The 27,677-nt window shown below is 37.5% G+C and overlaps 2 protein-coding genes across 3 annotated transcripts in view; one reads left to right on the top strand and one right to left on the bottom strand.

Moving 5' to 3' along the window:
• The window catches only part of LOC121865488 (dnaJ homolog subfamily C member 8-like), a 110,506-nt gene extending 99,469 nt beyond the window's left edge, over positions 1 to 11,037 (top strand). For both annotated transcript variants that reach the window (XM_042364982.1, XM_042364983.1), the window contains 5 exons: positions 4,128 to 4,286; positions 5,023 to 5,089; positions 6,741 to 6,835; positions 7,813 to 8,052; positions 9,991 to 11,037. In XM_042364982.1, coding sequence (XP_042220916.1) covers positions 4,128 to 4,286; positions 5,023 to 5,089; positions 6,741 to 6,835; positions 7,813 to 8,052; positions 9,991 to 10,101 — 672 coding nt within the window. In that variant the 3' untranslated portion in view covers positions 10,102 to 11,037. The remainder of the gene's footprint in view (positions 1 to 4,127; positions 4,287 to 5,022; positions 5,090 to 6,740; positions 6,836 to 7,812; positions 8,053 to 9,990) is intronic.
• Positions 11,038 to 26,371: 15,334 nt separating this feature from the next.
• On the bottom strand, positions 26,372 to 27,088 carry LOC121865544 (tigger transposable element-derived protein 1-like). The gene has a single exon (XM_042365061.1). It carries the CDS (start codon positions 27,086 to 27,088, stop codon positions 26,372 to 26,374), a length of 717 nt encoding a protein of 238 aa, XP_042220995.1.
• Positions 27,089 to 27,677: the final 589 nt, after the last annotated feature.

Here is a 27,677-nt window from a genome sequence, read left to right on the forward strand (position 1 = left end):
CTTTCACAACCGCGGCTGCAGACGGGGTCACCGCATTCCCAGACGGATCCCTATCATCATGTCGAGCAAGCATAAGAGAGTCAAGCCAGTGCCTGCAAGACAGTGTGCTAGCTATGAAGTGCCGCGACTATGGTACAGCCTACCATCCCTATTGCTGTCCAATGTTACATCTTTATGCAACAAGGTGGAGGAGGTCAATGTCACAGTGAAGTCAGTTGGTGCAGGTATTGTGGCAATTACCGAGGCGTGACAAATTGTTCCTGAGATCTGTGCCATAGAAAACTATGAGTTATTTACCACCTTAGAAAGGACAGGAGAGATGGGGGTGTAGTGCTGTACTGTCGCAGTGACCTTAAACCATCACACCTAGGTGTTAATGTACCTGAGGATGTAGGTAGTAGGTAGATAGGCAGCTACCAAACAGGAAGGTACTTCCGGCTTGGAAGATATTGGAAGCATAATGTGTTGTCTAATGGTAGACCCTGCTGCCATATGGCATCACGAAAATTGTGACCAAGTCCCAGGTTGCTGAAGTGACTTTCTGCCTCATTTACACACAATTGCAGGGTCTCAATTGTTTCTCTTACTTGGACAACACAACATATATAATGTATATAATTTCTCACTCTTGATTTATTTTTTTTATTTTTTATTTATTTATGGTTATTATTTTTATTATTTTTTATTTTTATTAATTTGCTATTAATTTTACTAATAGTTGTAATAATAATAATAATAGATATTATTATTATTATTATTAATTGTTGTAATAATAATAATAATAATAATATTATTATTATTAGTATTATTATTATTATTATTATTATTATTACATGTATTATAATTATTATTTATTATTATATTTTCGCCCCCCAGGCCCTGATGCCCGGGTGGGCTAATCCCCGTTAAAAAAAAAAAGCTTTATGAGTTCAGGTCACTCCCACCTCCCACTCCGCCAGCTTGCCTCCTCATTGTTTGTGTTTGTTATCACCCCCATGCACCAACTGCCAATGTACTGATTACTCATATAATAGACACTGCTGACTCCCTGAGATCCAGATTTCCATGTGCTAAACTAGTGATATGCGGTGACTTTAATGAGTTAGACATCAGTAACATCACCCAACACCTCCACCTTGCACAAATAGTTGACTTTCCTTCACATGGGAATGCCACCCTGGACCTCATCATGACTGATCTCGGCAACCACTACCTTCCCCCCCAGCCGCTGCCTCCCATGGGACATAGCCCCCACCTGTCTCTACTGTGGTCACGTACACCTACCATCTCACGACCGCCAGGTGTCACCAGGACTTACCGACCCACCCTTGACTCTGCCATGCAGCGTTTCGGACAATGGGTGACCCGGTATCCCTGGACTGAAGTTATCATGTTAGACGATGTGCAGAACAAGTGGGATAATTACCTGGACACTATCACCAAAGCCTACCACCACTTTTTTCCAGCCAAGACACTGAGGATCCACCCCGATAATGTCCCGTGGAATGCACCCCGTATCAAATGACTAATTGAGCAGCGCAACAAGGCATACTACACCAACAACCGCCTGTACAAAAGTCTAAGTAATCAGGTCATCAGGGAAATCAAGTTAGCCAAGAAGTCTTATTATCCCAGGAAAGTGCACGGTCAGTGGTACTCAAAGGTAAAAGATCTCTGTGGTCTTAACTGTCAGTCTCCCACACTTCCTTTCATCTCACATTTACCTAGTGAGGAGGCAGCTGAGATAATTAATAACCACTTTGCTACCATATGTCATACCCTACCCAGTCTTGACCTGACTCTCCTTCCGGCTTACTTACCTTCCCCCTCCCCCCCTCCCAGTGTTCAACCATTTGAAATCGCCAACAAACTCCTGAAATTTAAATCAAAACACTCCACAACCCCAATTGACCTCCCAATCAAAATTTACAAGGAGTTTGCAGTCAAACTTGCCACCCCCCTCTGTTCTATTATTAATGCATCCCTCAGACAAAGCAAATGCCCTAATGAATGGAAAACTGCATTTGTCACCCCTAACCCCAAGGTCACCACCCCACAGTCCCCTAACGACCTCAGGCCAGTTGCCATTACCCCCATGCCCAGTCTACTCTGTGAAGACTTCTTTTTTGAGTGGGCATTTGCTATAATTTATCAGTCAATTGATCCACAGCAATTTGGTAATATGAGGACCTCCTCTACATCACACTGCTTAGTTAGTTTCCTGGATTTCCTGTGCAAAAACTTACAGGAACGTAAGTCATCACTGGTCGTTGCCCTTATTGGCTTTAGGAAGGTTTTTGACCTTGTTGATCACTGCACTGTTATAAACAAGGCCATTGCCCTAGGGCTGCCCACCAACCTGGTCTCATGGCTCACCGATTTCTTGAGTGAACGTCGTCAGGCAGTGAGGTACCAGGGTTCTGTCTCCACATTCCAACACCTCACCTGCGGTGTTCCCCAGGGGACCAAGATGGGACCACTGTGCTTCCTGATCCTGATCAACGACGCTCTATCGGACACTCATCACAGGTGGAAGTATGTGGATGACTGCACTGTGGGGGTTACAGTGGACAACACCTCACCGGACTACTCATCGCTACAAGGCACCCTGGACAGGCTATAGGCATGGACTACGGCGAACAAGGTCACCATCAACCACATCAAAACCGTAGTCATGCACATCAATACTGCCACCACTCCAGTGCAAGCTCCAGCAATCATAGTGGGTGCCCATCCTCTCCAGTTGGTGCAGTCTGCCAAACCCCTGGGTGTTACCATAGACCACAAACTGGACTGGAAGGCCCATGTAAACAACACAATCAAGGCAGCCTCGTTCCGACTACATGTTACAACGACTTAGGCCAGAGCTGAGGACTGTCTACAACGCCTTTATTCTCCCCAAACTGACGTATGCATCACCAGCCTGGTCGTCTTCTCTCAACTCTACCCAACAACGTCGTTTAGAGAAGGTACAGAAAAGGGCTTGCAGAATCATGCTCGGCGCAGACTACTCCGGCTACAACAACGCTCTCTCCACCCTGGAAATGCCATCCCTCAGTGACCTCCACCACCAAGCACTAGCAAGGTTTGCCAGTGGACTACTGCACCATCCTTTTCATCGCCACCTCCTGCCACCGGCAGTCCACCACTACAACAAAATTCAGCCCATAAGAGCCCGCACTGATAGATATATGAATAGCACCATCCCATCTATTGTTAAAATAATAAACAACTCCTGATTTATGTACTGTACAGCCCTGTAAATGTATTTAACGCATATCATTATGTCTAAATCAAATGTAAGTTTGTATAATTTCAGCCACCGGCTGCAACTCTATTAATAAACCGCTTATTATTATTATTATTATTATTATTGTTAATGCAGTGAAGGTAAAGCGTGCTGACACTTCCTCAAGGAGTTTGGCTGGGCGCGACACATCACTTCCCACATGCTGCTCCACCTCACCTCTACGCCACGCAAACTACTTCTAATAAGTAAAGACTGTACAGTAACCAGTTGTACTTATGTCTGATTCTTAAACTAATTGACCTTATGGGACCTCGTTCGTATCGGTGGGTGTTCGTAAGTCAGATGTTCGTAAGTTGGGGACCCCCTGTACTGTGTATATACTGTACTTTACTGTAAATGTAACTACAGTATTTGTACAGTACTTCATATATTTTTAAAACTGGATAATTTTTACACTGCTTAACCTGCTTCAGCATCAAGTATCCAACAATGCAATTACCCAGTACAGTACCTGCTTACTCTTTTGGATATTAGTGTAAACTATAATTGGATTTTGCCCAAATTCGGTATTTTCAAGAGTTTCCTTAAGAGGTGCAATGTATAAAAAGATTCTTATAGGCCTACGGTATTAGCAGGCTTAAATTTCCTTGGTTGCAAGATTCATTATTACTGTACTATATAAATTCTGTAAACTTAAGTTGCTAAGTTGCATATATTCACTTGGTTTATTTGATTTTGAAAATAGATTTTGAAAAATACCACTAATCTTCTATCATTTAGATTTTGCTATTACTTTTCTTTGAGTTATCATTATCTACCAAATGATATCGATTGATTAGTCTATTCATGTTATAATTGCAGTTCTTAATTTTTCCAGCTCAAAGAAACTGAAAAGAGAGATTCAGTGCTGACATCAAAGCAACAAATTGACCGCCTCTTACGACCAGGCGCTTCATATGCCAACCTGAACCCATTTGAAGTATTGCAGGTGGACCCAAGGACTCCCATCGATGATATCAAGAAAAAATTTAGGAGGGTATGTTTTTTTGTTGGTGTGTATTATAATGACTTTTACCTGTACTGAAATTTTGTAAGAGAAAGTTTGTTGCTGTATATGATCCAGTAAGTATTTTTACACTTCAGCTGAAGGGAGGATTTAGTGAACAAAAAATTGAGTGTGTCTGTCTCTAATCATAACTTAATACAATTAATATATTGTACTGTATAATAATATTAATAATTTTTTGTCAATTTTGAACTTTCTTGAATTACCATACCATTTTAAAGTCTGTTTACTGCATTTAAATATGTAAGGTTTGCACGAGTGCATTGCAGTTTATTAAAATGCAAAAGGTGTATGTGTATACACAGTTGTCCCTTTATCTTAATCTTAGGCCCAGTAGATTGTGCTAATGGAACACTCCTCTTAACTGTAGGTAGTAATGGATTTATGAGGTTTGCACCTTCAGGTGGCTTATTTTTTTACCTGCACTATTTCCCATATCTGAGAAAATGTGTATCACACAAGAGAACACTTAAACTCTGTGAACAATTTTGTTCCTCATTACTACTTATGTCCCATAGAAATTACAGTTACCTGGACTCCAATTTAACTTTAGAAGTTTTCATATCTTAATTTTTTAGTCATACTTTAGCAGTTATTTTCAGTATTTTGTGTTCATATTCATTATGTAGAGTTTTAAGTATTTTAATTACTGTATATGTAAATGAAGCCATAAAAAAATAAAAACACTACAATTTGTGGTTTTCAGATGTCCATCCTTGTTCATCCAGACAAAAATCAGGATGATTCAGAGAGAGCTCAAAAAGCATTTGATGGTAAGAGAAGAACTAATAGAGAGGTTCAATTTATAATTCTTTCCACCCTTTAAAGCATATAATGCACTGGCTAAAAACAAAGAGTAAATACACACTCACACTTTTCCTTTTTTGTCACTCACCGTGTTTCACTCACTACCCAACATCCCACTCACACATCTTATTCTTGAGTTTCTTTCTCTGCATCCTACTTTCCTCACAAGAAGGTCATATATGTCACTTTCAATTTGCTTCTTTCACTTACCTCCAGACTCTTTGCTTCACACAGAGGCACTTTCAAAAATACTGTAAATTCAACATTTCCCCTGACCTATTCATCTTAATCCACTTTAACGTGATTTTCTTTTTTGCCACTGCTTTATGATTCAGTTCATCACTCAACCTTCACAATAAGTTTTAACATGTACAGGGGGGAGAGCTCAGGATTACTCCATATCCTTACCCAGGATAAATATTCACCTTAGAGGTACAGTAACATAGGTTTGTTTCACAAATGAAATTAATATCATTACATCATTATGATTTCAAATTTTGTTCCCTGCAGCTTTGCTACACTTGGGTGATTTATTAATTGTTTAATAATATATGCCTAGGGTGTTATTTCCAGTACTGTACAGTATACGCGGGTAAGGATTGACAACTTAATGAGTGCAGTTGGGATGACACATTAGGCAACATCCCAGATATAAGCCCACAAAACTGAGGTACAACTCAGAATAGTATTCACTCCATGATGGATGAAATATTAGAGGCCAATCCAAGAAGATGCTTATTGATATTCCACTTATCCATGGTTAAGTTTGTGGGCTCTTACATTTTGTCTGTCTTTTTCTTCTGTAATTTAGTGAATTTGTTAAGTCTGGAGATAGAGGAGTGACTGTTTCTTCTTCAGTGTTAGGGGGGGTATGGGTTTGAAATGTCAAATGAAGTTTTTTAATTGGAGTGACTCGGTTTTAAGTCGTAAGCCCTTGCTTTGGGTTGGGGTCTCAATTGTTAAACTCAATCCATCAGGTTCATGTTTCTCCAAGAGTTGTGATGGTTGGTATGGCTCAAATCAAATTTTTTTGGTGAGCTGATTTGAACAATTTAATTTAAGCCAATTTTGTGTTTGAAGGAACTCGTTTTCAGAGGAAGTTATTCAACCTGTCTTAATAAGGCTGCTTTTCTTTTTTTCTTTTATTGACATTCGAGGAGTCAGAGTATATGACCCATTATTGGACATGAAAATTATTTATAGATCAGAAATCAGGCTTAATTGATTCATGATTATTGGGAGTAAATGTTCATGATTTATGTCTGCCCATGGGACTGGTATATTTTTGAAGGGTTATGGTGTGTTCTCTTCATTTCTGTGGGCACCCTTTGGAGGGTTTGTGCATCGAAAAGATTATGTTGGGTCAGTCAACTTTACTTTGCCTTTGTAAGAAGATATAGAATTGCATGAGTAAATTATGTGGTTAGAATTAAGGAAGTATGATATGAGAGAGATGTGCAATTAAGGGTAGGCAAAAGAGTGATGAGAAATGGGAAGGTATTACTGCAGTATTGTATGAATGATTTGGAATCTTACAGTGCATGGTACATGTACTGTACATTCAAATATATTTTTATATCTTCTAAATTTATTCTTAAAGTCTTGGGTAATTTACAGAGCTAACTAAGGCCTGGCGATGCCTAGAGAATGAGTCCACTCGTCAGAAGTGCTTGGATATAGTGGAAGAAGCTGAGGCCATAGTGGCTAAAAGGGTAGGTTTCTGAAATTTATGGTTCGTGTACCAAGCATTCTTTCTTAAACCATCTTTAAAATGAAAATATGATCGATAAATTGTAGTGGCATCTTATCACCGAGTACAGTACCTGTACAGTACTTATCTAGGATATCAAAAGTAATGTTTAAGAGCCACAGTGTTTTAGGGACACTGCTATACATTCAGGAGCTTTGAAAAATATATTCAATCTCAGGACCAGGCAAGGTTGCTAAGATCGTGTTCTTTTTAGTGTTTCCATAATTACCATCTTGTCACCTGCAGATCATAGTTAATCATTCCTCTTAGCAAAGATTTCTTTGCATTTATTTTAACAACACAAAAAAAATTTGCATTTGCTCTGGAAGCTATAATGAAATTACTGTATAACATTCACAGAAATCTCTTTTTTGTATATTTCTTGGTAAATTATGGTGTTTTATAGCTCTTACCATATTTCATTTGCTCAGTGAGATTTATACTTTCTCTTATCATTGGATTATTTCACATTGAATTCCAGTTTGTAAGGCATGTTGTTCTTGCTGCTCTTGTGAAACAATATTTTCCCTAAGCAGTAGGTTGGTGGTCGATGGAAGGACTCGGCTCTCAGGATCACAAATAAGAAGCCGAAAGGAAATGTTATTCTCAATATGGCCACTATCTCTTAACTTTCTTCACTTACACCTGTATTGTAACTTCTTTTCGAAAGAATTTATTAAGTGAACACCAACAATAGAACTTGCATTAGACTATACTGTAGTTGTCACGTTGGATATTTGTGTTGAAATTTATAGATACCGGTAATTGGTGGGTGATTGACCTACCTGTATGCAGTTTGAAAATGTATTATGTATGAAAATTCAGTAATATGTTAAAAGAAAGTGTTCCACACACACATAATAGTAGGGATAATAGCTTTTGTGTATGTACAGTAATTGCCTTGTGATACTACTTGCCATCAATAGCCTTTATCTACAGATTGAAGAACGCAAGAAACAGCTGAAACGTGAGGGCAAAGATGCACGTGTTGATGAGGATGATCCTGAAAAATTGAAGCGTGCCGTTTATGTTCAAACAATGAAACTTTTTGCTGATATGGAGCGAAAACGTCGGCAACAAGAAACACGTGACCAAGAAGAAAGAAAAAGAAAAAGAGATCTAGAGATAGAAGAGGAAGAACAGAAAAAGGCAGAAAAGGAATGGCAAAAGAATTTTGAGGTAAGGCAGATATACTCAATGTTATTGAATTAATGTATTTATGGGTGAAAATTTCTCATTTAACTTCATTTTACCAGATATGACTTTTATTGCCAAGCAGAACAATTTAATACAGTACAGTATAGTCTCGATTTACGCGGATTTGGTTTACGCGGCACCTTGCCAGACTGACAATTTTTATTTACACGGTTCATTCCATCATTTACGCGGGAAGTGGCGCAGGCAGGGTGCGCACAAGGTCTCCCGGTCAACAAAACATTCTCGAGGTTTTCACCCGCCACCCACCACAGCTGGCCCAAGTCAGTGATAGTGATAGTGAGGATATGGGCTTTGAGGGGTTTGACAAAGAGGCCCTGCAAGCCTCTGTGGTGGATAGTGATACAAGTGATACTGGTGAGGGCCAATAATCTGCCCTCTGCCTCAGAACCAACCCCCCATCCCCGTGTGCCCAGCCATCTTTTCTACTAACGTAAGTGTTAAAAAACATAATTTTATTGATATTTCTCTTAAATATTAGTTGTGTGTGCATACCATCATAAAATTAAGATGTTATTTTTACTACAACTTACGTGTTGTGTCGGAAAAAGTGTAGTTTGGGGGTCGGCCCAGTCTCTATTTCAATTAATCCCATATGTTCTGTTATTTCTTTTACGCGGACCTCCACGGGTTCAATTGACCGCGTAAATGAAGACTATACTGTAATTGAATTTCTAATTTGTCTCTGGTGTCTGTATTTGTTACTATCTGCAGCAGCTTTCAGCTAAGTCTACACCATCTTATGACATTCTACAATCACTCACTATTATTCAGTACTGAAATTTTTAAATCTAGTAGTAATAAATGCTCACATAATAAGGAATTTTACCTTGCCCTCAAAGGTAGTTTGTGAGGTGTTGGAATGACTGTCTGTTTCCACACCATTGCCAATAATAAGATGAAGCATATCTCAGTCATCTCTGACCAAACATTGTGATTGTACTATGTTGGGTATACAGTATTGTAAGCATTAAAATTTTGGGGAAGATCAAGGTCATGGTCGTCAAAAAGTACATTTTTTTAACTTTCATGATGACTCTTGAACAAAGAATTGTAGATGGAAAGAACTTGTTGCATTTGATTTTTGTTTTTTGACAAAAATGACCTGGGTGTCAAACACATATTTGCATGTATGTGTATCAAATTAAATCTGTTATAGGAATTAAATGTGGAGACCCTTAGGGTACCACATACAAAATTTGACCAAGAGAGGTCAAAGGTCAATCAGTCAAAAAAAAAATATTGCACCTAGCATAAGCCTTTGTATTTCAGAAACTGCTAATATAAACTCTTAATATTTGGTATGGAGACTATGTATAGGAACCCTTCATTGATTCATAAAATAAAAACTAGAGCAAACAGTGAAATAGTGTCAAGATTATAGTATTTCTCGTTCCAGTGGTAATAGTGCAAATGGGGTGAAATGTGCCATCTCGTATAGTCTTGTTTTTACTGCAAGAATATTTCTTTTTCAAAATGAATGATTGAAATATAAAATCCCATTTGGTGATAAGAAAAGCAAGTGAGAAACTCGTTTATTCGACACCACTCTCTGTGCTCTGTAAAGTGGGCCAATAGTTTAATGGCAGGCACACTATCCAAGTTTACTAAGCAGTTGAATGGTGTTTTCCAACCATTTAAATTTCAACCAATTTAAATCCTGCTTACATCCTTTGTTTCATCATAGAGTGTAACTTTGTAATTCAGTCTTTTATTAATAACCTTTGGGTCCTCAGTGAGTGACTTGTGAAGTTCTAAACCAGTTAGAAATTGTATGGTTATGTGATGAGCTAATGTTTGCACATCAAAATAAGAGTAATTCCTAAATTGGAAGAAAGGGACTCATTAATTTCTGAAGACACCTTTGTTTGAAATATTTAATGTTTTGTATATTTTTTCCAGGAATCAAGAGTAAACCGTGTTAATAGCTGGAAAGATTTCCAGAAAGGAAAGTCTGCGAAGAAGTTTAAAGGATTCAAACCCCCAAAGCACAAGGCTGAGGCAAGAGATTAGCAATATAGTTTAGGACACTTCTTATGTTAAGAAGCTTTCTTTCTTTATGTCTTGGCCTGAGTCCATAAAAGTCACTACGTGTACCAAGGTCAACTGACTAATTGGAACTACTCTCTAGTTTGACATTTATATATTTGATTTTAATATAATGATAATTTTACTATGCTAGTGTTCTAGTGGTGGCTTTTTGGAATTCATGTCCATGACCTGTGTTCAATAAGGAAAGAATAAATGAATTTACCATAAAAAACACTTTTAGAAAGAAATTTGTGCCCCAAAAGATTAATGGTTGGTAGTCCTGAAAACCAGTATTATTAAAAGTAATACTGTACATGACTTTTAATTCTAAATATTTTGGGAATTTGTAATGGTAACTGAACTAATAATTAGGAGATTCATAATCACAAAATAGTAATATTTTTTAAAAGAGTCCACTATTTTAACAGTCGCTCAATCACATTTTACTTATTCATATCTAATTTATAAATGGTTTAGAAAACTTTCTCACTTTTTTTAATTGTACCATTAATTTAGATCATGTGATGTTACTTACAGTGTGATAATTCATTACCAATTATAATATCTGCTGATCATCTAAGTAGCGAAAGTTATGTATACAGGTTTGAAGGGCACAGTCATCGTTACTTCATGAACTTTCAAATCTCCGTAATTCTCAGATTTTGGGAAATTAGAAAGATGACTCCTTAGTGTGTCACATTGAATAACTTTAGAGAAATTAAAAGAAATTAAAATGTATTTAAAACTGGACCATACATGGCTGGATAAGAAATTTTTGCTTTTATTGAAGTACAGGTAATCCTTGACTTACGACCTACTCAACTTACGACCACCCGGACATACGACCGCCGCAGTCGTACCAATTTTTTTCTTCAAATTACGTAGTTTATAGTCCCGACATTAGTGATTACGCTGTGTACTGACAAAATTTTCATTTGTAATTCCCTTTAAAATGGCTGGCAAGCTTAAAAGTGAGAGTTTTATGGTGCTGAGAAGAAAAAAAGACACCCATTTTAGATTTTCTATGTATTATTTTCGCATTTTCGATTTACGACCTGGATTTGGGTCCCTAACCCCGTCGTAAGTTGGGGACTGCCTGTATGTATTGATAGTTTTACAATTGCATGTTTGATATTTTGTAATATTACATACATTTATTTAACATGGTAGGAATTCTCTTGTTTTCTCATTTAAATAGATTGTGTTTTTTTACCTTAATGTTGACATAGAAGGTAATTGTGTGTATAGATATTTATAAAGATAAATGCAAAACTAAAAAATTGCACACCAAACATATTTTTGTACATACAGTATATATAGAAAATTGTTTTGGTTGCTGTTTAATTTTGTCAAATCATTTGAAATAGGGAATAAGATTTTTGAGTTACATATATTTAGAATTAATGTATCAGACTTAAACCTTCAGTAATCTAAATATAACACTCAAATTTATAATGTAATTTTCTTATTAGGTTTTTTGGATTTATTATAGTAGCATAGCTTCAGAATGTATGTGAGCCGAAAGCAATTTCTTGCAAGTCCAGAACATCATAAAAGTGTACATTGTAATGTGCAGCCTTGGAAATATATTCCGGGTAATGGATCCACTCTCTTCAAACACTGTTTTTCTTCCATATTCTGTATAGTGTTGTTTATCTTTTAGGCATGATGTTTGTGTGTGTCTTTCACAGAACCCCATTGTTATTGTAAATATCTTTGTTGAATACATTTGCTTTTTGCATTAGACATCACATAAAAGAAGCAGTGGCCAGCTGTTCTTTATGCAAAGAAAAATAATTCGGTATGTTCAAAGAATGAAGAGTATTCAGAATGAAAATAAGTAGTATGACAGCATCACCCCTTGAATGACCAGAACTTTAATTTTTATGGACAATCCTTCTATAATCAAAAGTATTATTGGATTACATTTCCCAAAATTTTCTTAACTTAAAATTATAATAACAAGATAACTTTAATAAGTACATCTTTATCTCTGTCTTACAGGTCATTTTCTTGGTTCACAGAAGGTTAATTTACAGAGAATATTCTCCAAATTCTAAAATTCCTGTAAATCTTTATCTACTTTCTTACTCTTCACCCAAGTATAATCCTATCACTTTAATTTACTCACCTTTTCTTTTCCACCTGTGTCTGTGAGCACACACAGTTCAGTGCTCATTAATACTATTTTAGCATCTCTCTTTCCTGATAGGTCCTTCAAATTAATACAGTATTTCTTCCAGTGTTGAGGTCCCTTAAACAATACCATATTTGCACGATTATAAGCCGCACCTGTTTACACCAAAAGTGAGGGTATGACTTAAAATAAGATACTGAGCTTGGGTTGGTTGGTGTTGAAATTCAGGGGACCAGAGAATCAATCCTACCCACGGTATTTGATGGTAAAATAAAATGTTGAATCATTTACTGATATTATCTTCATAAAAATTACTGTTATTTTTATCTTGAAAATATTTAGATTTATTTGTATGATAGGTGGATAAGTGTATAACTCTTCACAGTACAGTACATGTACAGTCACTCGTAAAAGAAACGGGCCCCTGGGAGAGAGGTCTTGGAACTCATGGCCTATGTTCTGGTAATAGTGTACCTGACGTGGATCACTTCCATCTACATGAACCACTGCCTCGGGTCTTTTCATATTCGTTCACAAATAATACTAGGTGAAGATAGCAGGGTATCCTTACCTCACAATGTTTAAGACCATACTGCCTCCTTGGAAATTTCTGCCCTCCTCAACTAGAAAAGATCTCTCTCCGACACACTCATCCAAACCATGGCCGAGTAAGTACTGTATACGAATGAACTCTCCTTTTTGCAGCGTCACTATAATGACAAGGTCAATGTAGTGATGATAATAGGATCTTAGAATATAATGCGTTAAGGTAACATAATTATGCTTTTATATTCACTTTGTATTAGTTGTGCGTGAAACGAGACAGTGGTTTATGCAGAAAGCAGTGTGATCCACCATCCCTCATCCCCAACACCACCCCTCACCCCCAACACCACCCCCACCCCCTACTTCAGGTACAGTAGTTTGTTACCAGATTTGATCTGCCACCAGTTACAGGAGCTCTCATCAGGGGTGGGGGTGGGTGGGCATTGCTTTTATGAGTGACAAAATATGTTAATGTATTGAAGCAAATAGTTGTAGGCTGTAACCATCAGTCTTATATTATCCCAATTTTATGTACTTTAAACATATAGGTACCGTATGAGGATGGCTTGTTGAACCTTCAGATACTTTTTTACCTTTTTGAAGCTACTGTATAAACATATAAAATTCTGATACATGAAAATATATTGTTGAAATGTTTGTGTGCGAGAACAATAGTATGTAATACTACCAAAATGTCATTTTGTGGTGGTAACTTTATGATATTTAGATATCCAAGCAAGTTGTGATTTACATAATGGAGTTTATGTACAGTACTACAGTTGCAGTACAAGATTTCATGGACACATGGCAGAATATAGCATGAAAGTACTTAGGTTAGGGAGATTGGCATTTCAACCGAGTATAGTGTTTTCTTTGTATTGATTTTTTTTTTCTGACATATGTGAACGAAAAGCAGCATCATTAGATATAAACCAACCATATATATGACCCAGAAGTAGATGCTAATTATTGCCAAGTATTCAGGTAATTCTGTCTGCAACTGTAATCATCATCATCATCATCATCATCATCAATGTTTTAGTCATTTTCTACACTTGCATGGGTCAGCCCTGATTACCTGATGGCAGCCGGTGATGAGGAGTCATTTTACATATACTGCTCAGGTATTAATAATGTGTGATATAAATTTTTTTTTACGTAGCAATATAACGCATACGGCAACTTCGTACGTTGGCAACATTTGGGAGCATGTTTGCGAGTCACTAGACATGGCTTGTGAGAAACAATGAACTGTAAACACTACTTATGGCTCTTTAACTATTCCAGTTCTGGATGCTTACTGATATATGACATAAAAACTGTCCGCAACATGCCTCCAAGAAGATATGTATCCTATCCACTAAAGAATAACTATGTACAGTATAGAAAAGTTTGCAGTTGAAAACTCAAATACAGTAGAACTGCTTCTGTATGTTTTCCAAATTTTTTAAACTTAAAGGAAGAATTTTATGGTTACCTACAAAATTCAAGTTTATTTAGTGATACAAAAATTTTATTGTCTTTATAATATATAAGATACAGTAATTATATTACAAAGGATAAGGGCCAATACTGTATGTACTGGATTCTCAGATGGCCAAAAAGCAACTGTCATCTACTGTGTCATGTATCTCAAGCCATAAGGTGCTATTTTTAGCATATCGCTACTGTACTTGGTCACACACATACTGATAATTATATATGTACTGCACTAAATTCATATTTTGGTATAAACCAGGGGTGGGCATACTTGAGGTCGGAGAGCCAGATTGAAATTATAAGAGTTCTTCGGTGCCACCTATTATTTTCAGTGTTAATAATCTATGTAGATTTAGTGGGTATGACCGCTACCCAGGATTATCATCCCAATGCAGTTCCACTTCTATAAGTTAGTCTTATAAAAGTGTACAGGAGTGCTTCAGTTTATGAAAGGGATAAGTTCCTGAAAAGTCTTTCATAGATTAAAGCCATCTTTCCCATTGACTACCCTTATATAAAGGGAGATACATTGCTGCGACAGAAAAGTCCGCCAAACATAAAAATACACATTTTTGATTAAGCAATTATTTGTGGGAAGCAATACTTCTAAGCATATGTATTAATCATAACAACACTAATAAAGCAGTACAGTACAGTATAAAGTTTATTTAATCCATATTGGTACTGTATACTGTATATTCTACTGTAGGGTGATGGTGTGGCAGGATGGTGGTAAATGGGGTTACTGAGAGGATGATGGTATAGCAGTTGGATCATCTGCCTCATCATCACCACCAATTTCATATGACATATTTGCTGTATACATGCAGTACATTTATATATAAGCACTAAAAATTACCGTACACTAGCCTACACTAAAGTACAGTACATTTCTTACTGTCCATGTTCAGCACAGGATGTTCTTAGACGCTACGAAAAATGCAGTGAAAATTTTCATAAAAGCGGGGTTTTCAGTCATATACCGAAGTGCTGGAGCAAGAATTTATTTTTACTGTACAGCTGCTCCCCAACTTACGACGGAGTTAGGGACCCAAATCCAGATCGTAAGTCGAAAATGCTTAAATAGTACATAGAAAATCTAAAATGGGTGTCTCTTTTTCTTCTCAGCACCACAAAACTCTCACTTTTAACCTTGCCAGCCATTTTAAAGTGAATTACAAACGAAAATTTTGTCAGTACACAGCGCAATCACTGACGTTGGGACTCGAAAATACGTAATTTAACAAAATTTTGGTACGACTGAGGCGGTCGTAAGTCGAGGAGTAGCTGTATTGGCAAATTTTGCTTTATATATATCTCAATTTCATCCAATTCTTCTGATCAATTTTATATTCCCCTGATTCTCCCATTAAAAGAGAGAAAACTACAGTAAACTCAGCTACTGTCCAGGTCACCCTCTGACCCTCGTTGAACCCACCACAGTTTCCCCACCCCTGGTAGAACTTTATACTTTTAATTTATGGGTCAATTATCATGCTCTTTCTCCATTACTAGTATCTGTTATCATTTTCTCATTATCCCCTACTATTACACTGGGGAACAAAATTCAACTTTTTGTCAGTTGCATACATTTTGAAACCTGTTTCTGGGTAAATTGAAGTCACTGATTTCAAATATGGCACCGGTTTTTTTCTATCGGGTCTAGTTTTGTTGCGGTGAGTTACCTACCATTTACTACTATATATAGTTAGACTACCATATACTACTGCTAAAAATCTAAACCAGCATGCAGAGAGGAATTACCAAACATGTAGAATTAATTTTTAATTAATTTTATTTACCTTGACAAGCATATTTTGGATTCATCAGTTGCTTTTGTGAACTATGCCAGATTTATTCAGGCACAAACTTGCGTTTAATGGACTGTCTTGAATATCGCCTCTCAGTGCAGTCTCGCTGAATGCTCCAGCAATAGTCCGCCATCATGTGAATGTCCCAGCGACCTTGATACCTGTCTTCCATGACTTTGATATCCTGGTGACAGCGTTCACCTTGCTCATCACTCACGTCCCCCAAGTTTGCCGGAAACAGTTCAAGATGACTGTTCAGGAAATGCATCTTAATGCTCATGTTGCAACCTAACACATGGAAACTTTCCATCAAAGATTCAACGAGCTTTTTATAGTCCTCTGATTTCCTGTTTCCAAGAAAGTTCCTTACAACAGAAACGAATGCTCCCCATGCATTTCTCTCAACATCAGTCATGGATTGAGTGAAGGCTTGGTCTTTAATCAGCGTCCTAATTTGAGGGCCGTCGAAAATACCTGCTTTGAGTTTTTCTAGCGTTAAACCAGGGAACACTTCACACAGATACTTAAAACAGTCACTGTCAGTATCGAGCGCCTTGACAAACTGTTTCATAAGGCCCAGCTTGATGTGAAGGGGCGGGAAAACAATTTTTTCACGTTCCACTAGGGGTTCATAAATGATGTTCTTTTCCCCAACATTGAGGCTTTCCCTAACTGGCCATTCCTTCTGAATCCAGTGTCTGTCTTTGGCTCTGCTGTCCCAGAGGCAGATAAAGCAAGGAAATTTTGTATACCCACCTTGCTGTCCTAGTAAAAAAATTGACCATTTTTAGATCAACACAGATGATCCATTTGTGTTCTTCATATTTGAGTTGCTCCAAAACCGTTTTGATGTGTTCATATTTTTCTTTCAGGTGTACTGAGTGTCCTATGGGTATTGCGCCAAAGATGTTGCCTATATGTAATAAAACACACTTCAGACTCCGCTTAGAGCTATCTATAAAGAGGCGCCACTCTTTCGGATCATAACCTGGAGCTCCCATCGCGGTGACTAATCCAGAAATATCACAACAGTAGACGAAGTCAAATTTAGAATCAAAGAACTGTAAGAGGTTCTTTTCTCTGTTGCGAAAGAATGTTACCTTTGTGTCTATTTTCAGCAAGTTTTTATCTTTTAACCGTGAAGCCAACAATTCTGACAGCTTTTTAGACAGACCCAGATCTCGAACTAAGTCAAAACTAGACCTGATCTGCACAAACGAATGCCATTTTCAGAATCTGTGACCTCAAATCTACCAGAATCAAGTGTCAGAACTCATGCAACCGAAAGTGTGTTCCCCAGTGTTATCTCTTACATTCTCATTATCCATTACTATTTGTAATTCATACGCGTATACTGTACAGGAGGTCCCCAGCTTATGAACTTGAAATTTACAGTACTGTATTTGATTTACCTGATGACTTATTTTTTACTTTCATTTACTCTAGTTTGTCATTCTATTTCTTCTTTTGTCTTAGATTAAGTGATTTTAGTTGTATACAGTGGTCTCTCGATTAACGATCACAATTGGTTCTACAGAGTCGTTCATTAACCGAAAATTTCGTTAACTGAATATTATTTCAATGGGATATTGGATAATTGGTTCCAACTCACAGAAAAAGTATACATACAAAGTACTGTATACCAGTAATAGAATTAACAAAACATTAAATATAAACTAAATACAGTACTGTACTGTATAATAATAAATAAAAAACAATAGAATACTATATTTTAACTTACTTTGAGGTGTTTATGTCATATTCCCGGCAGCTTTGTTTACATATCAAACAGCTGATTGTAGAGGCAGTTGATGATGACATGCCATATTCTTTACAGAATGCATTGGTTCTAATGCCTTCTTCATGTTTCATAATAATTTCTGCACTGTATATTATTATCAATATGTGAACTAAATTTCAGAATGACCAATAATTTTAATGTAAAAATGCAAAAATATTCAAGAAACCAACAAACTGGATGTTCACTCCACTGTAAACAAAGTTAAACTCAGAAGCGTTGGTGGGTGATTCAATCAGCTGATTGCCACACAAAAACTGTTCCCTGTACTGCATATATTATCAATATGTTAACTAAATTAGAATGACCAATAATTTTAATATAAAAAATGCAAAAATATTCAAGAGCACAACTTTCTTGATATTTACTCCACTGGAAACGAATGTAAACATAGAACCAATTACTGTACAGTATTGGCGGACTAGCTGATAAGCTAATACTCACAACAAAGCGTGTTTCTCGTAAGGCTTTCGTTAATGGAATTGAAAATCCTTATGGGAGCTAATTCATTAACCCAAATTTTGTTAATTGGGCCGTTTGTTAATCGAGGGACCATTATAGTGGGGTATGCTATAACGAATCTAATTGGTTCTAGAACCTTGTTCGTTTTAGGATTAATCCGTTCCAGGCCCCCAAATACAACCACTTAACACTGAAAAATATAATATAAAATTGTAAAAAAGTGCATAAATATGCATCTAAACCCCTGAAATAAAGAATATCATTAATACTTGTAATAAAAAAACAATAGATTAGTAAAAAAAAAAAAAAAAAATTGGTTGTAGGAGTTGCGTTCGTTTTAGCATTCTCAATTTTATGGGTAAAACCGTTCGTTATAGGAATATTCGTAGTAGAATCCATTCGTTTATAAGGACTTAGACTATAATATATAGTTGGATTTTAAACATTGTTCTGTAAGTATGGTATACACATAGCATGTGTTCCAACTAAAGAATATGCTCAGGAACGGAATCCGTTCGTAACCCGGGGACCCCCTATACGTACAGTATAAATTTATTAATAATCATAAAACCCCACACATATGATCAGGTGGTAATTTAAAGATGAATAAAACCTTTGTTATATTGTTTCTATTTTGGTTGGAGAAAACACTGTATTCTCGCAGAAATGGTTTTATTTACTGAAATATTAATGTTTTCTTTTATACGTAATGGGAAGTGTGAACATTTATTTCTGGTAATTACCATATACAGTACATACTCTATTATACAGTACTGTATTGATATTCACAGAAATATTTTTCACTTCTGCTTTATTGGTGAGTAAATATTAAAGTACTGAACTGTATATTGTAATCAACAAATACAATTCAATACAACTTTTCTAACTTCCATTGTACACATGATGCACAGGTATATACTGCACATACATTACATTGTTTGTGAAAAATTATTATTTACCGCAAAAATTTTCAGTTGGTAAGTCTTTATCTACTCATGTCTTTTTGTGCATACAGTAATAGAATCTTTTTCCCATAGCCTCAGCCAAAGGGGTAGAGTGATGCTTTAACTTTGGGGTGTGGTTTAGGATCAAGGTTAAACCATTTTTGGATGAAAAATGCCCAAAACTCACCCTGCGGCTCATAATTGGGGGTGGTTTATAATCGTGCAAACACGGTATATTGTACTGGTTATTTCTGTACAACAGTTGTCAAACTGTAAAAGTGAAATTGGGTCCTATAGACTTGACTGCTTGTCAGGGAGTGTGTGAATACAGCACACTTCATACTATGTCTTCAGTGTACAGTACAAGGAAACAGCATGGTTGGCACTACACTTGACTACCTTCACTTTCCCAACTGTAAAGTTAGATACCTATTTACAGCTGAATGGATTGGGAATGCCCCAGGACTGAACCAGCAAAACACTGCAGTAATACAAGCTAGTGTTGTCTACAGTATACTGTTATACGATATGCAGTGGTTTTGTGGTAAACTTCTTCTGCAGCATAATACAATTTTTTTTGATACTAAAGTACTACTGTACCTGTATACTGTGATACAGTTTTACCACTTAAAAGCAGCTAAGTGTGAAAAGCTGATCAACTACTGTATATCAAATGGTGAAATACCATATATATTATTGTACCGCAGACATGTCTCCGTACACTAAGGTCGTGGCATATTTCCTATTCCTCTAAATGTGTTTTTCTCACTTTCCACCTCCAGGTATTATTTTTATTGTACAACATGAAGTGATAACTGATCTTTTTTGTGTTATGAAAATACTGTATCTAGAAATATTATTTTCAAGCACTTAGTTTGGTGATCACCACACTGACATGTACTGTACACCACAGATTTCCCATGAATATTAAGTTTGTTTTTTTACTAAAGGTTTTGCATCCATTGTGAAACAATTCCAAAAGTCTCTAACTCTCTTTATTTATCTTTTCAGAATGACTTGTAATTTTCAAAATAGTGTACTGTAGTGCAAAATCATCTGTACCATATGAACACTCACTTCACTTATATAATTTGCCCATTTATTATTATTGTATTCATAAACTCTGTTCTTTTCCTTCATTCTGCATCATCAAAATATAATTATAGTACATGCACAATGCCAAGGAAGATTAACATTACATTTATAAATATCTTTTCCCAAATACTGTACAATATACAATAATGTACAGTACAATGAGAATCTTGAAAGAATGTTCAAAGGAGAAAAAACATTTGCCTGCCCAAATTTATAGATTCATACAGTTCACCCACTCCTTTATTCTCACTTTGATTTTGTGTGTGTGTGAGTTACCTCTTATTCCACCTACACTCTTTAACTGTTAGCTTTTCTAATTTGTAGATGTTAATTGAGTTAAATAAGTACAGTACTCACAATGTACAGTAAGACTCTTATTTCGCGTTTTTGAATTTTGCGAGCACTACCTAATATAACCAAGTCTTATATTTGGCTAAAATATCGCGAATTTCGCGAGATCCAGCCAGCTGAACGCGAGATCCAGCCAGCTGAACACAAGATCCAGCAAGCTGAATGCTGGCCACCGTCTTGAATGACATCACAGCCCTCATACCAGTTACAGTCATTTCTGCTACAACGCGAATTGGTTGCAACGCGATTGATGACTAGGAGAACGCTGTTTGTAAAACGCGAACTTTTGCATACGAATGTTGGCTATAGCGCGATTCCATCCTCAATGTTTTGATTCCATCCCCAACGTTTTAAGTGTTGCACGGGGTTATGCAATGTTTACAGTTCACATTTGACATCACATGTTCAATTGATTTGTGTCTTTTGTTTGTGAAGTGTTTTTTGAGAGGTTCTCTGTAAAAAAATAAAAAAATTGTTTGTTTGTTTTTTTTTGCAAATTTAGCTGTTGCCCATAAATACTGTATGAAAAGAATAAGTAAAAAAATGCTTCGCAGTGAGGACTAATAACGGTTTACATCACGTGATGGGTTGAATCGCGCGGTTTCTGTCAATTACTCCGTGATTTTTGCTATTTTATCCAATTTTGTTGTGTTAGCTATGAATATGGAAAGACAAGGTAAGAAGAATGTTTCTAAGAAGCGTTCTGGTGATCGAATTGCCAATGATGAATGTAAAAGAGGTTTACAAGAGCGCAACTCGCGTTGTAGCCCGCGCCATCCTAGCGACTGCCTGGGCTGTTATTGTGTGCTTTTTTGGGTGGTGCTACCACCTGTCGAGTCAAGATAATGGCCTCTACCTCTACTGGAGGTCCTACAGGTGCTGGTGGGGTGGGACAGACTCACCTAAGCGGCCAAATACGGAAAAGGAGAAGCAGGACTTATCATAAGGGAGTTAAGTTTGCCAAGTACTCGATGCGGGATAAGCAGCGTGTGATTAAATTACTCGAGGAAGGCCTAAAAACTAGTTCCGGAAAGCACAATCAAGTCAATAAAGGCAGAATTTGTATCATTTGGAGGTTATAAATGGAAAAGTTAGAGGTTGATGTAGAGTGGCCAGTCTATATTGTTATTTTTCTCATTAGTTTATGTATTTGCATTTGGTGAATTTGAATTTGGCGCAATTTTTCCAGTCTATTACTCGTGAAATACAAGATCTTACTGTATTCTAATTTTCAGTTTGTATTTTATTGTACTATTTATAACTTATATAAAACTACAGTATTTGTAAATTGAATTACACTATTTTCTCAATATTAGATAAAGATTTAAGAATTTTACTCTGTTGCTTGTTTTTTTTTGTTCGAGTGTGACAGTCAAATGAAATGCTGGTATGAAATAACTTCATAACTTTATGTTTGGGAACAAGAGAGGGGAAATATCTACCATGGTATATGTTTGTCAATGTTTAATCATATCACTTTCATAATAAACAGCTTGTCATGTTCAGGCAAGATATTTTTCTAAGTACATACATAGCCATCCATTTCTTGCTCCCCATTCACTGATACCCTTTTTTCTGTAAAGATTACTATACATGACTAGTCAAATTTTTCTTTTGCAGTGAGAGATCTTGCATAGAGATCCTTATATTTTTACAACTGGCCAATATTTCCCCATGCTTTGTGATTCTCTCCTTGCACCTTTTCCCTCTAAATGCTATGTTATAAAGACTTTTGTGAGAAATAGGAATAGAGTAGCTTGTGAAGAGAACTCCAGTTAGATTCTATGAGGGTGGGGCACCTATTGGTAGGAGCAAGGTGTTAAAGCTTTCCTATTTTTTGTGTTTTATAATTAGCAATTTACAGTATAACAAATTTAACCTCCAGTAGTAGAGACTGCGAATGTAAACATGTGTTTACATCCATCCATCTCCCACTGACACATTTGATTATTTTCACTCTTTCTCCTTCCCTCTATATACAGTATTATAGAAGTACAGTGATGGTATCCTTCATACAAAAATAAACAAATTAAAAAGTTTGTCTTTTAACATGCTGATGTGAAACCCTGTCTTAAAGTTTTGAACAAAGTCAATAAGGGAAAGGAGGTGCTCTTGTTGGATAATGTTCAGTTCAGTACTTTATGATACCTGTAGCTTATAATCACATCCTTCATTGGTGACCCATCATAGAGCCACCCTTAACCTGTGATGTAACCCGTAGAACACCTTGAGAAAAAGGCTAGTTGTTGAAATTGATGTTTCCTTCTAGCTATTACCAGAGCCATAAAAAGGGATCACCAAGAAGTAGGTGTTCATCATTAAATATAGGTCTAGTGAGTCAAGCTCTTCATGCATGTACCACATCACCATACTTACTCATTAGGCCAACACATGGGAAAGCAGGACCAACCAGCATGATCCTAGCCACAAAGTTGCTCAGGTTGGGCATTTATCATTTACTAACACCCTGACTGGTCCTTATTGTGCACTAATTTCTCAATTTTCAGGTAGCCAAGTGAAATTTTCAACCCTTCTAGCATTGTTGGAAGTCTGAAATTGTGGCTTGTCACACCATCTTTATCTTTTCTTAAAGGTATCATATTGCAAGAGTTTGAATTTATTTAACCCCTAACTGGTTAACCCTTTCCTGTGGATTGTTACACTTCAGAATCACCATTACATACACCCTTACTTTACCAAGTATTGCCAGGTAAAATTGTGAGTACGAGAACCAGGGTGGGGTCAGTGCATCTTTGGTTGACTGTACATATCAATAACCTTTTCAATACTAAAGTTCTCAATACAGTACCAGATATTCCCAGATTAATCCTCTAATTACTGGATTAATTTGTGGAAGCCTTATCCTTTATTGGGAGGATTTCCTTAAAGGGAGGGTTTTCATTGTGTCCTGGTATATACATAAAAAAAAAAATTAAATTCACACATCATTTCCAATCATAAAAATGTACATCTAATATAGTAACTGTAGATTACTGTATTGTACAGTATTGTATATGGGAATTGGACTTGTCTTTTATTTTGGGGTTTCAGTACATTATGCTAGCCTGGCTCACGTGATGCTCCCTCCTCCTGTGCCAGGCATAGACACAGTGAATTGGTTATTGTCATCTTCCTCTGCTAGAAAGGCATTCACAGGGCTACCTTTCTTTTTTTTTAAGTTTTTCAACAATTTCAATCTTTCTTATTACTGAGAAAGACACACTCGTGCCCTTCTTTTGCCAGTTGCTTTTCTTAGGTTCAAATGTCAATGTGGGACATTTAAATCAGGTCAGTGTTGAGTTTTTACTTTGATCATTTGAGACAAAGAACATACTGGGTACTGTATATTTTTTTTTTCATTCACCGATAGTGAGATTTACCAATTATGGGTTAATGACCTTGCCAAGTTTCAATTTCAGTTAATTTATGAGTCTGATAGTTTATCCACTGCATCAAGATGATACTGTACTGTACACCCACCTCTTGTTTTACGCGTGGGTTACGTTCTTGAAAGTCACCGCTTAATTAAAAAATGCGTAAATTAAACATAATTTTCCCATAATAAAACATGTAAATGGTACAGGTTAGGGGAACCATCATATACCGCACAGGATACGAACAGTGCTCTCACTTAAACCAAGCATGTGGCCAACCTCCGATACACGCTTTCCTCTCAGATGGCGGGTGATCACATTTAATTTCACGTCCATTGCGATTGTTTTTCGTGCCTTTTTAGCTTTAGGTGCCCCAGAGGAGGTAGATGGACGTTTTCCAGACATGTTCAATGGGGAAAACAGTGTTTAACACTAAAAAAGTACGTGATGAACACACAATGCAAATGAGAGCACAGAAAAAGTAGTGCTGGTGTAAACTGAGAAAGCGAAGCTTGCTGGACGTCGTCACAGCTGTTGTACAGAATACTTCATTATAATCTTTATATTCATCATTAGTAGTAATAATCTTTATTATTACATTATTATAGTAATTATTATTATTATTAATAATAATATTAAAATCGTTGATGTTGATATGACTGCAACTTTATAGTAACTTACAAGCACCTCGCCAGGCATCACACGTGACTCCACTGCCAGGCGACCAGGCGAATATGCTCGGCAAATTTAGACTGTCTCGACGGCGTTATTTAAAAAATAGGTGCGCGTAAATTAGCTTTTGGTATTAATTGAACAATGTCATTATTCCAAAAATGCTTAAATAAAAAATGCGAGTTACCTGTATATTGGTTCATGGTAATTCAGTCCTTTGAAAGGCAGTTTCTTAATCTGTTAGCAATAAAATACCATGGTGAATGTGTTTTGTAGTGTACAGTACAGCGTATTACAATTCCCGTACTGTGCGTAGTAAAAGTTCTTGTACTGTACCTTTATTTTGAATTTCCCATTTTCTTTCTTGGGTTTTGCATTGATTCTGGCTGGCAAGCCACACTGGCAACATGCAAGAAGCCAACCTGGGGTTACCACATGGTCATACATTACAAAGGGTATATGTATTTTTATATGCTGAGTTACGCTGCAAGATCACAGTTGCTGGCGGGTAGTAACAACCACAATCAACAATAATCTCACCTCACACATGCACCAATAAGGTCAGTTATTTGCTTTTGTGCATTTTATTTCTATAACCTTTCAACTATGTTGTTATGATGTTTAGATTTTTCTCAATATTTTGCATTTTACACCAATTCACGACACTTGCAGCATCATACTGTACTGTAGTAATTCTGGTTAGTTTACTTATTTTTTCCATAGAAGTCTTTATATGTTGTTTGGTTATACAGTCATCCCTTGGTTATTACGCCTAATTGGGTCCGCGCTGAGTGCGTGATAACGAAAAACTCGATAACGAAAGTACAGAACCTATGGGATTTATTCTAATTGGTTCCAGGCACCCAAGACCCAACCCCAATTTTCCCATTTTACGACCATTTAAGGCCCACTAAAGATATAGATAATGTTATGGTAAGTATCAGAAACACACATAGGCATGGCTAGGTTTATTACAAAGTGATGAAAAGGGTACAATAAGGAAGAATGCATTTGTTACTGGGTACGTTACTGTACTTACAGACTTGAGCTGGTCTTGAAGGAAGGGATTCCGAGGCTAGAGGGTAGACAGTTAGTGGTCCCCACCCGGCACTAACACTTCGAGTAACTCGTCATCCTCTTGAAAATCCTCAAAGTCAGCTTGAGGTAGAACAGGTGGCTGAGGTGGCTGTTGTTGTTGGCGAAAGAAGTCCGTAATTTGTCTCTGCCGCAATGCGTTGTGGTGATGGTTTAGCTGGTCAACATAAGGCTGGAGTGCTCTGCCTATGATACCGGACACACTTTCACTGTCGCCGGCTGGGGGAGGGTGCTGTTCGATGAGGTGTTTCAACCGTTCACTCAACTCATTGATCTTTCTGACTTTTGACATGGGCTGTCTTCTCTATTCCGTCTGTCTTCCTCTGCCTGCCTGTCTTCCTTCATAATATCCTCAGCTGTAGGCATAACAGGTTCCAACATAGCCCGTATGTCGTCTTCGTCCTGCCACACGCCTTGCCTCCTCTGCCGCCAACTCAACCTCTGCCTGGACAGACTGCGGTTCCCCTGGCACTTCCTGTTGTTGGTCCTCAGGCAAACCCTCTTAACACATTTCTCCGGGCGTGGTTTACGGTCGCTGGCGTCACTGCATCCCAACACTCAACCATTAAGTCGATCGCTTCCTTGACGTTAAATGCCCGCCAGTACTGCTTGACTTGCTGCTCTGCCTCTGTTTCTACGTCCCCCCCTCCCTCCTCCTCCTCTTGGTCCTCCCCTTCCTCACTGTCGACCAGCATCTGCACAGCATTTTCATCCTCAGTTGCAAAGCGCATCCTCCTGAATTGTTTACAGGAGTAAGCAGCCTTGACACACGAGACTATTTCCATGTCCATCGGCTGGATGAGAGATGTCGTATTAGGGGGTAGAAATTCCACTCGTATGTTCGGATGTGCTGATCGTAGTAGAGGAGAATGGCCAGGAGCATTATCTAGCAACAAGAGAATGTTGAAGCAGATGTTTTGTGCCTCACAAAAGGCCCGGACCTCGGGAACGAAGAAGTTGTTAAACCAATCCACTGACAGCTTCCCCGACATCCAGGCCTTCTTGCTTGTAAGCCAGTTCACATTAAGCCTCGTCATATCTTGTCGTTTGTAGGCTCTGGGCTTCTTTGCTCGATGGATAACTGTCAGTTTCATCCTGCATGATCCCGTAGCATTAGTGGTGAACAAGACGGTGAAACGCTCCTTAATTTCCTTCCTGCCGCGGACCTTGGCTGACGACTTGGTGATGAATGTCCTCTTAGGCATGACCTACCAATTGAACCCCTTCTTGTCCATATTAAAGATTTGGTCCTGGTTATACTGGCCCGTTGCGATGATGTCCCGTAGGATTTGAGGATATACCCTGGCACTGACACGGTCGCCACTTGCAACCTCACCCAAAATTTTCACATTCCTCACTTGGTGTCGTGACTTGAAGTTCTTGATCCAACCATTAGAAGCGTTGAATGCAAGTGGGTTTGCCACTTCCCACTTCCTAGCGAGCTTCTGGTAAAGTTGTTTGGTGGTATCCATCAGATCTCTGGTCTCAACGGCCATGTTTCTTCTTCCTTGCTTCTGAACATACCATACCAAAAGTTGTTCAGTCTTCGTCAGCAACTGATTAGGACTCCTTCATCTTGTATATCCCCCTAATTGTGGACTCATTGATGCCGTAAGTGAGGGCCACTGCTCGCTTCGATTTGCCGCCATCAATTTGCTTCACCACCTCCAATTTCTCGGCGTATGTCAGCGACTTCCTCTTCTTTATTTGCCTCTGAGTGGCAGGTCCAGGCATGGGGGCTGGTGGTGGGGGCATGTTGGGAGGGGCCTCAGCCATCACGGACAACAATAGGGT

The sequence above is a fragment of the Homarus americanus genome, unplaced genomic scaffold (assembly GCF_018991925.1).
Source record: "Homarus americanus isolate GMGI-L3 unplaced genomic scaffold, GMGI_Hamer_2.0 scaffold25483, whole genome shotgun sequence".
NCBI lineage: Eukaryota > Metazoa > Arthropoda > Malacostraca > Decapoda > Nephropidae > Homarus > Homarus americanus.

Coding starts and splice junctions, on each gene's coding strand:
- LOC121865544 (XM_042365061.1), bottom strand. CDS start 27,088: ATGCCTAAGAGGACATTCATCACCAAGTCGTCAGCCAAGGTCCGCGGC.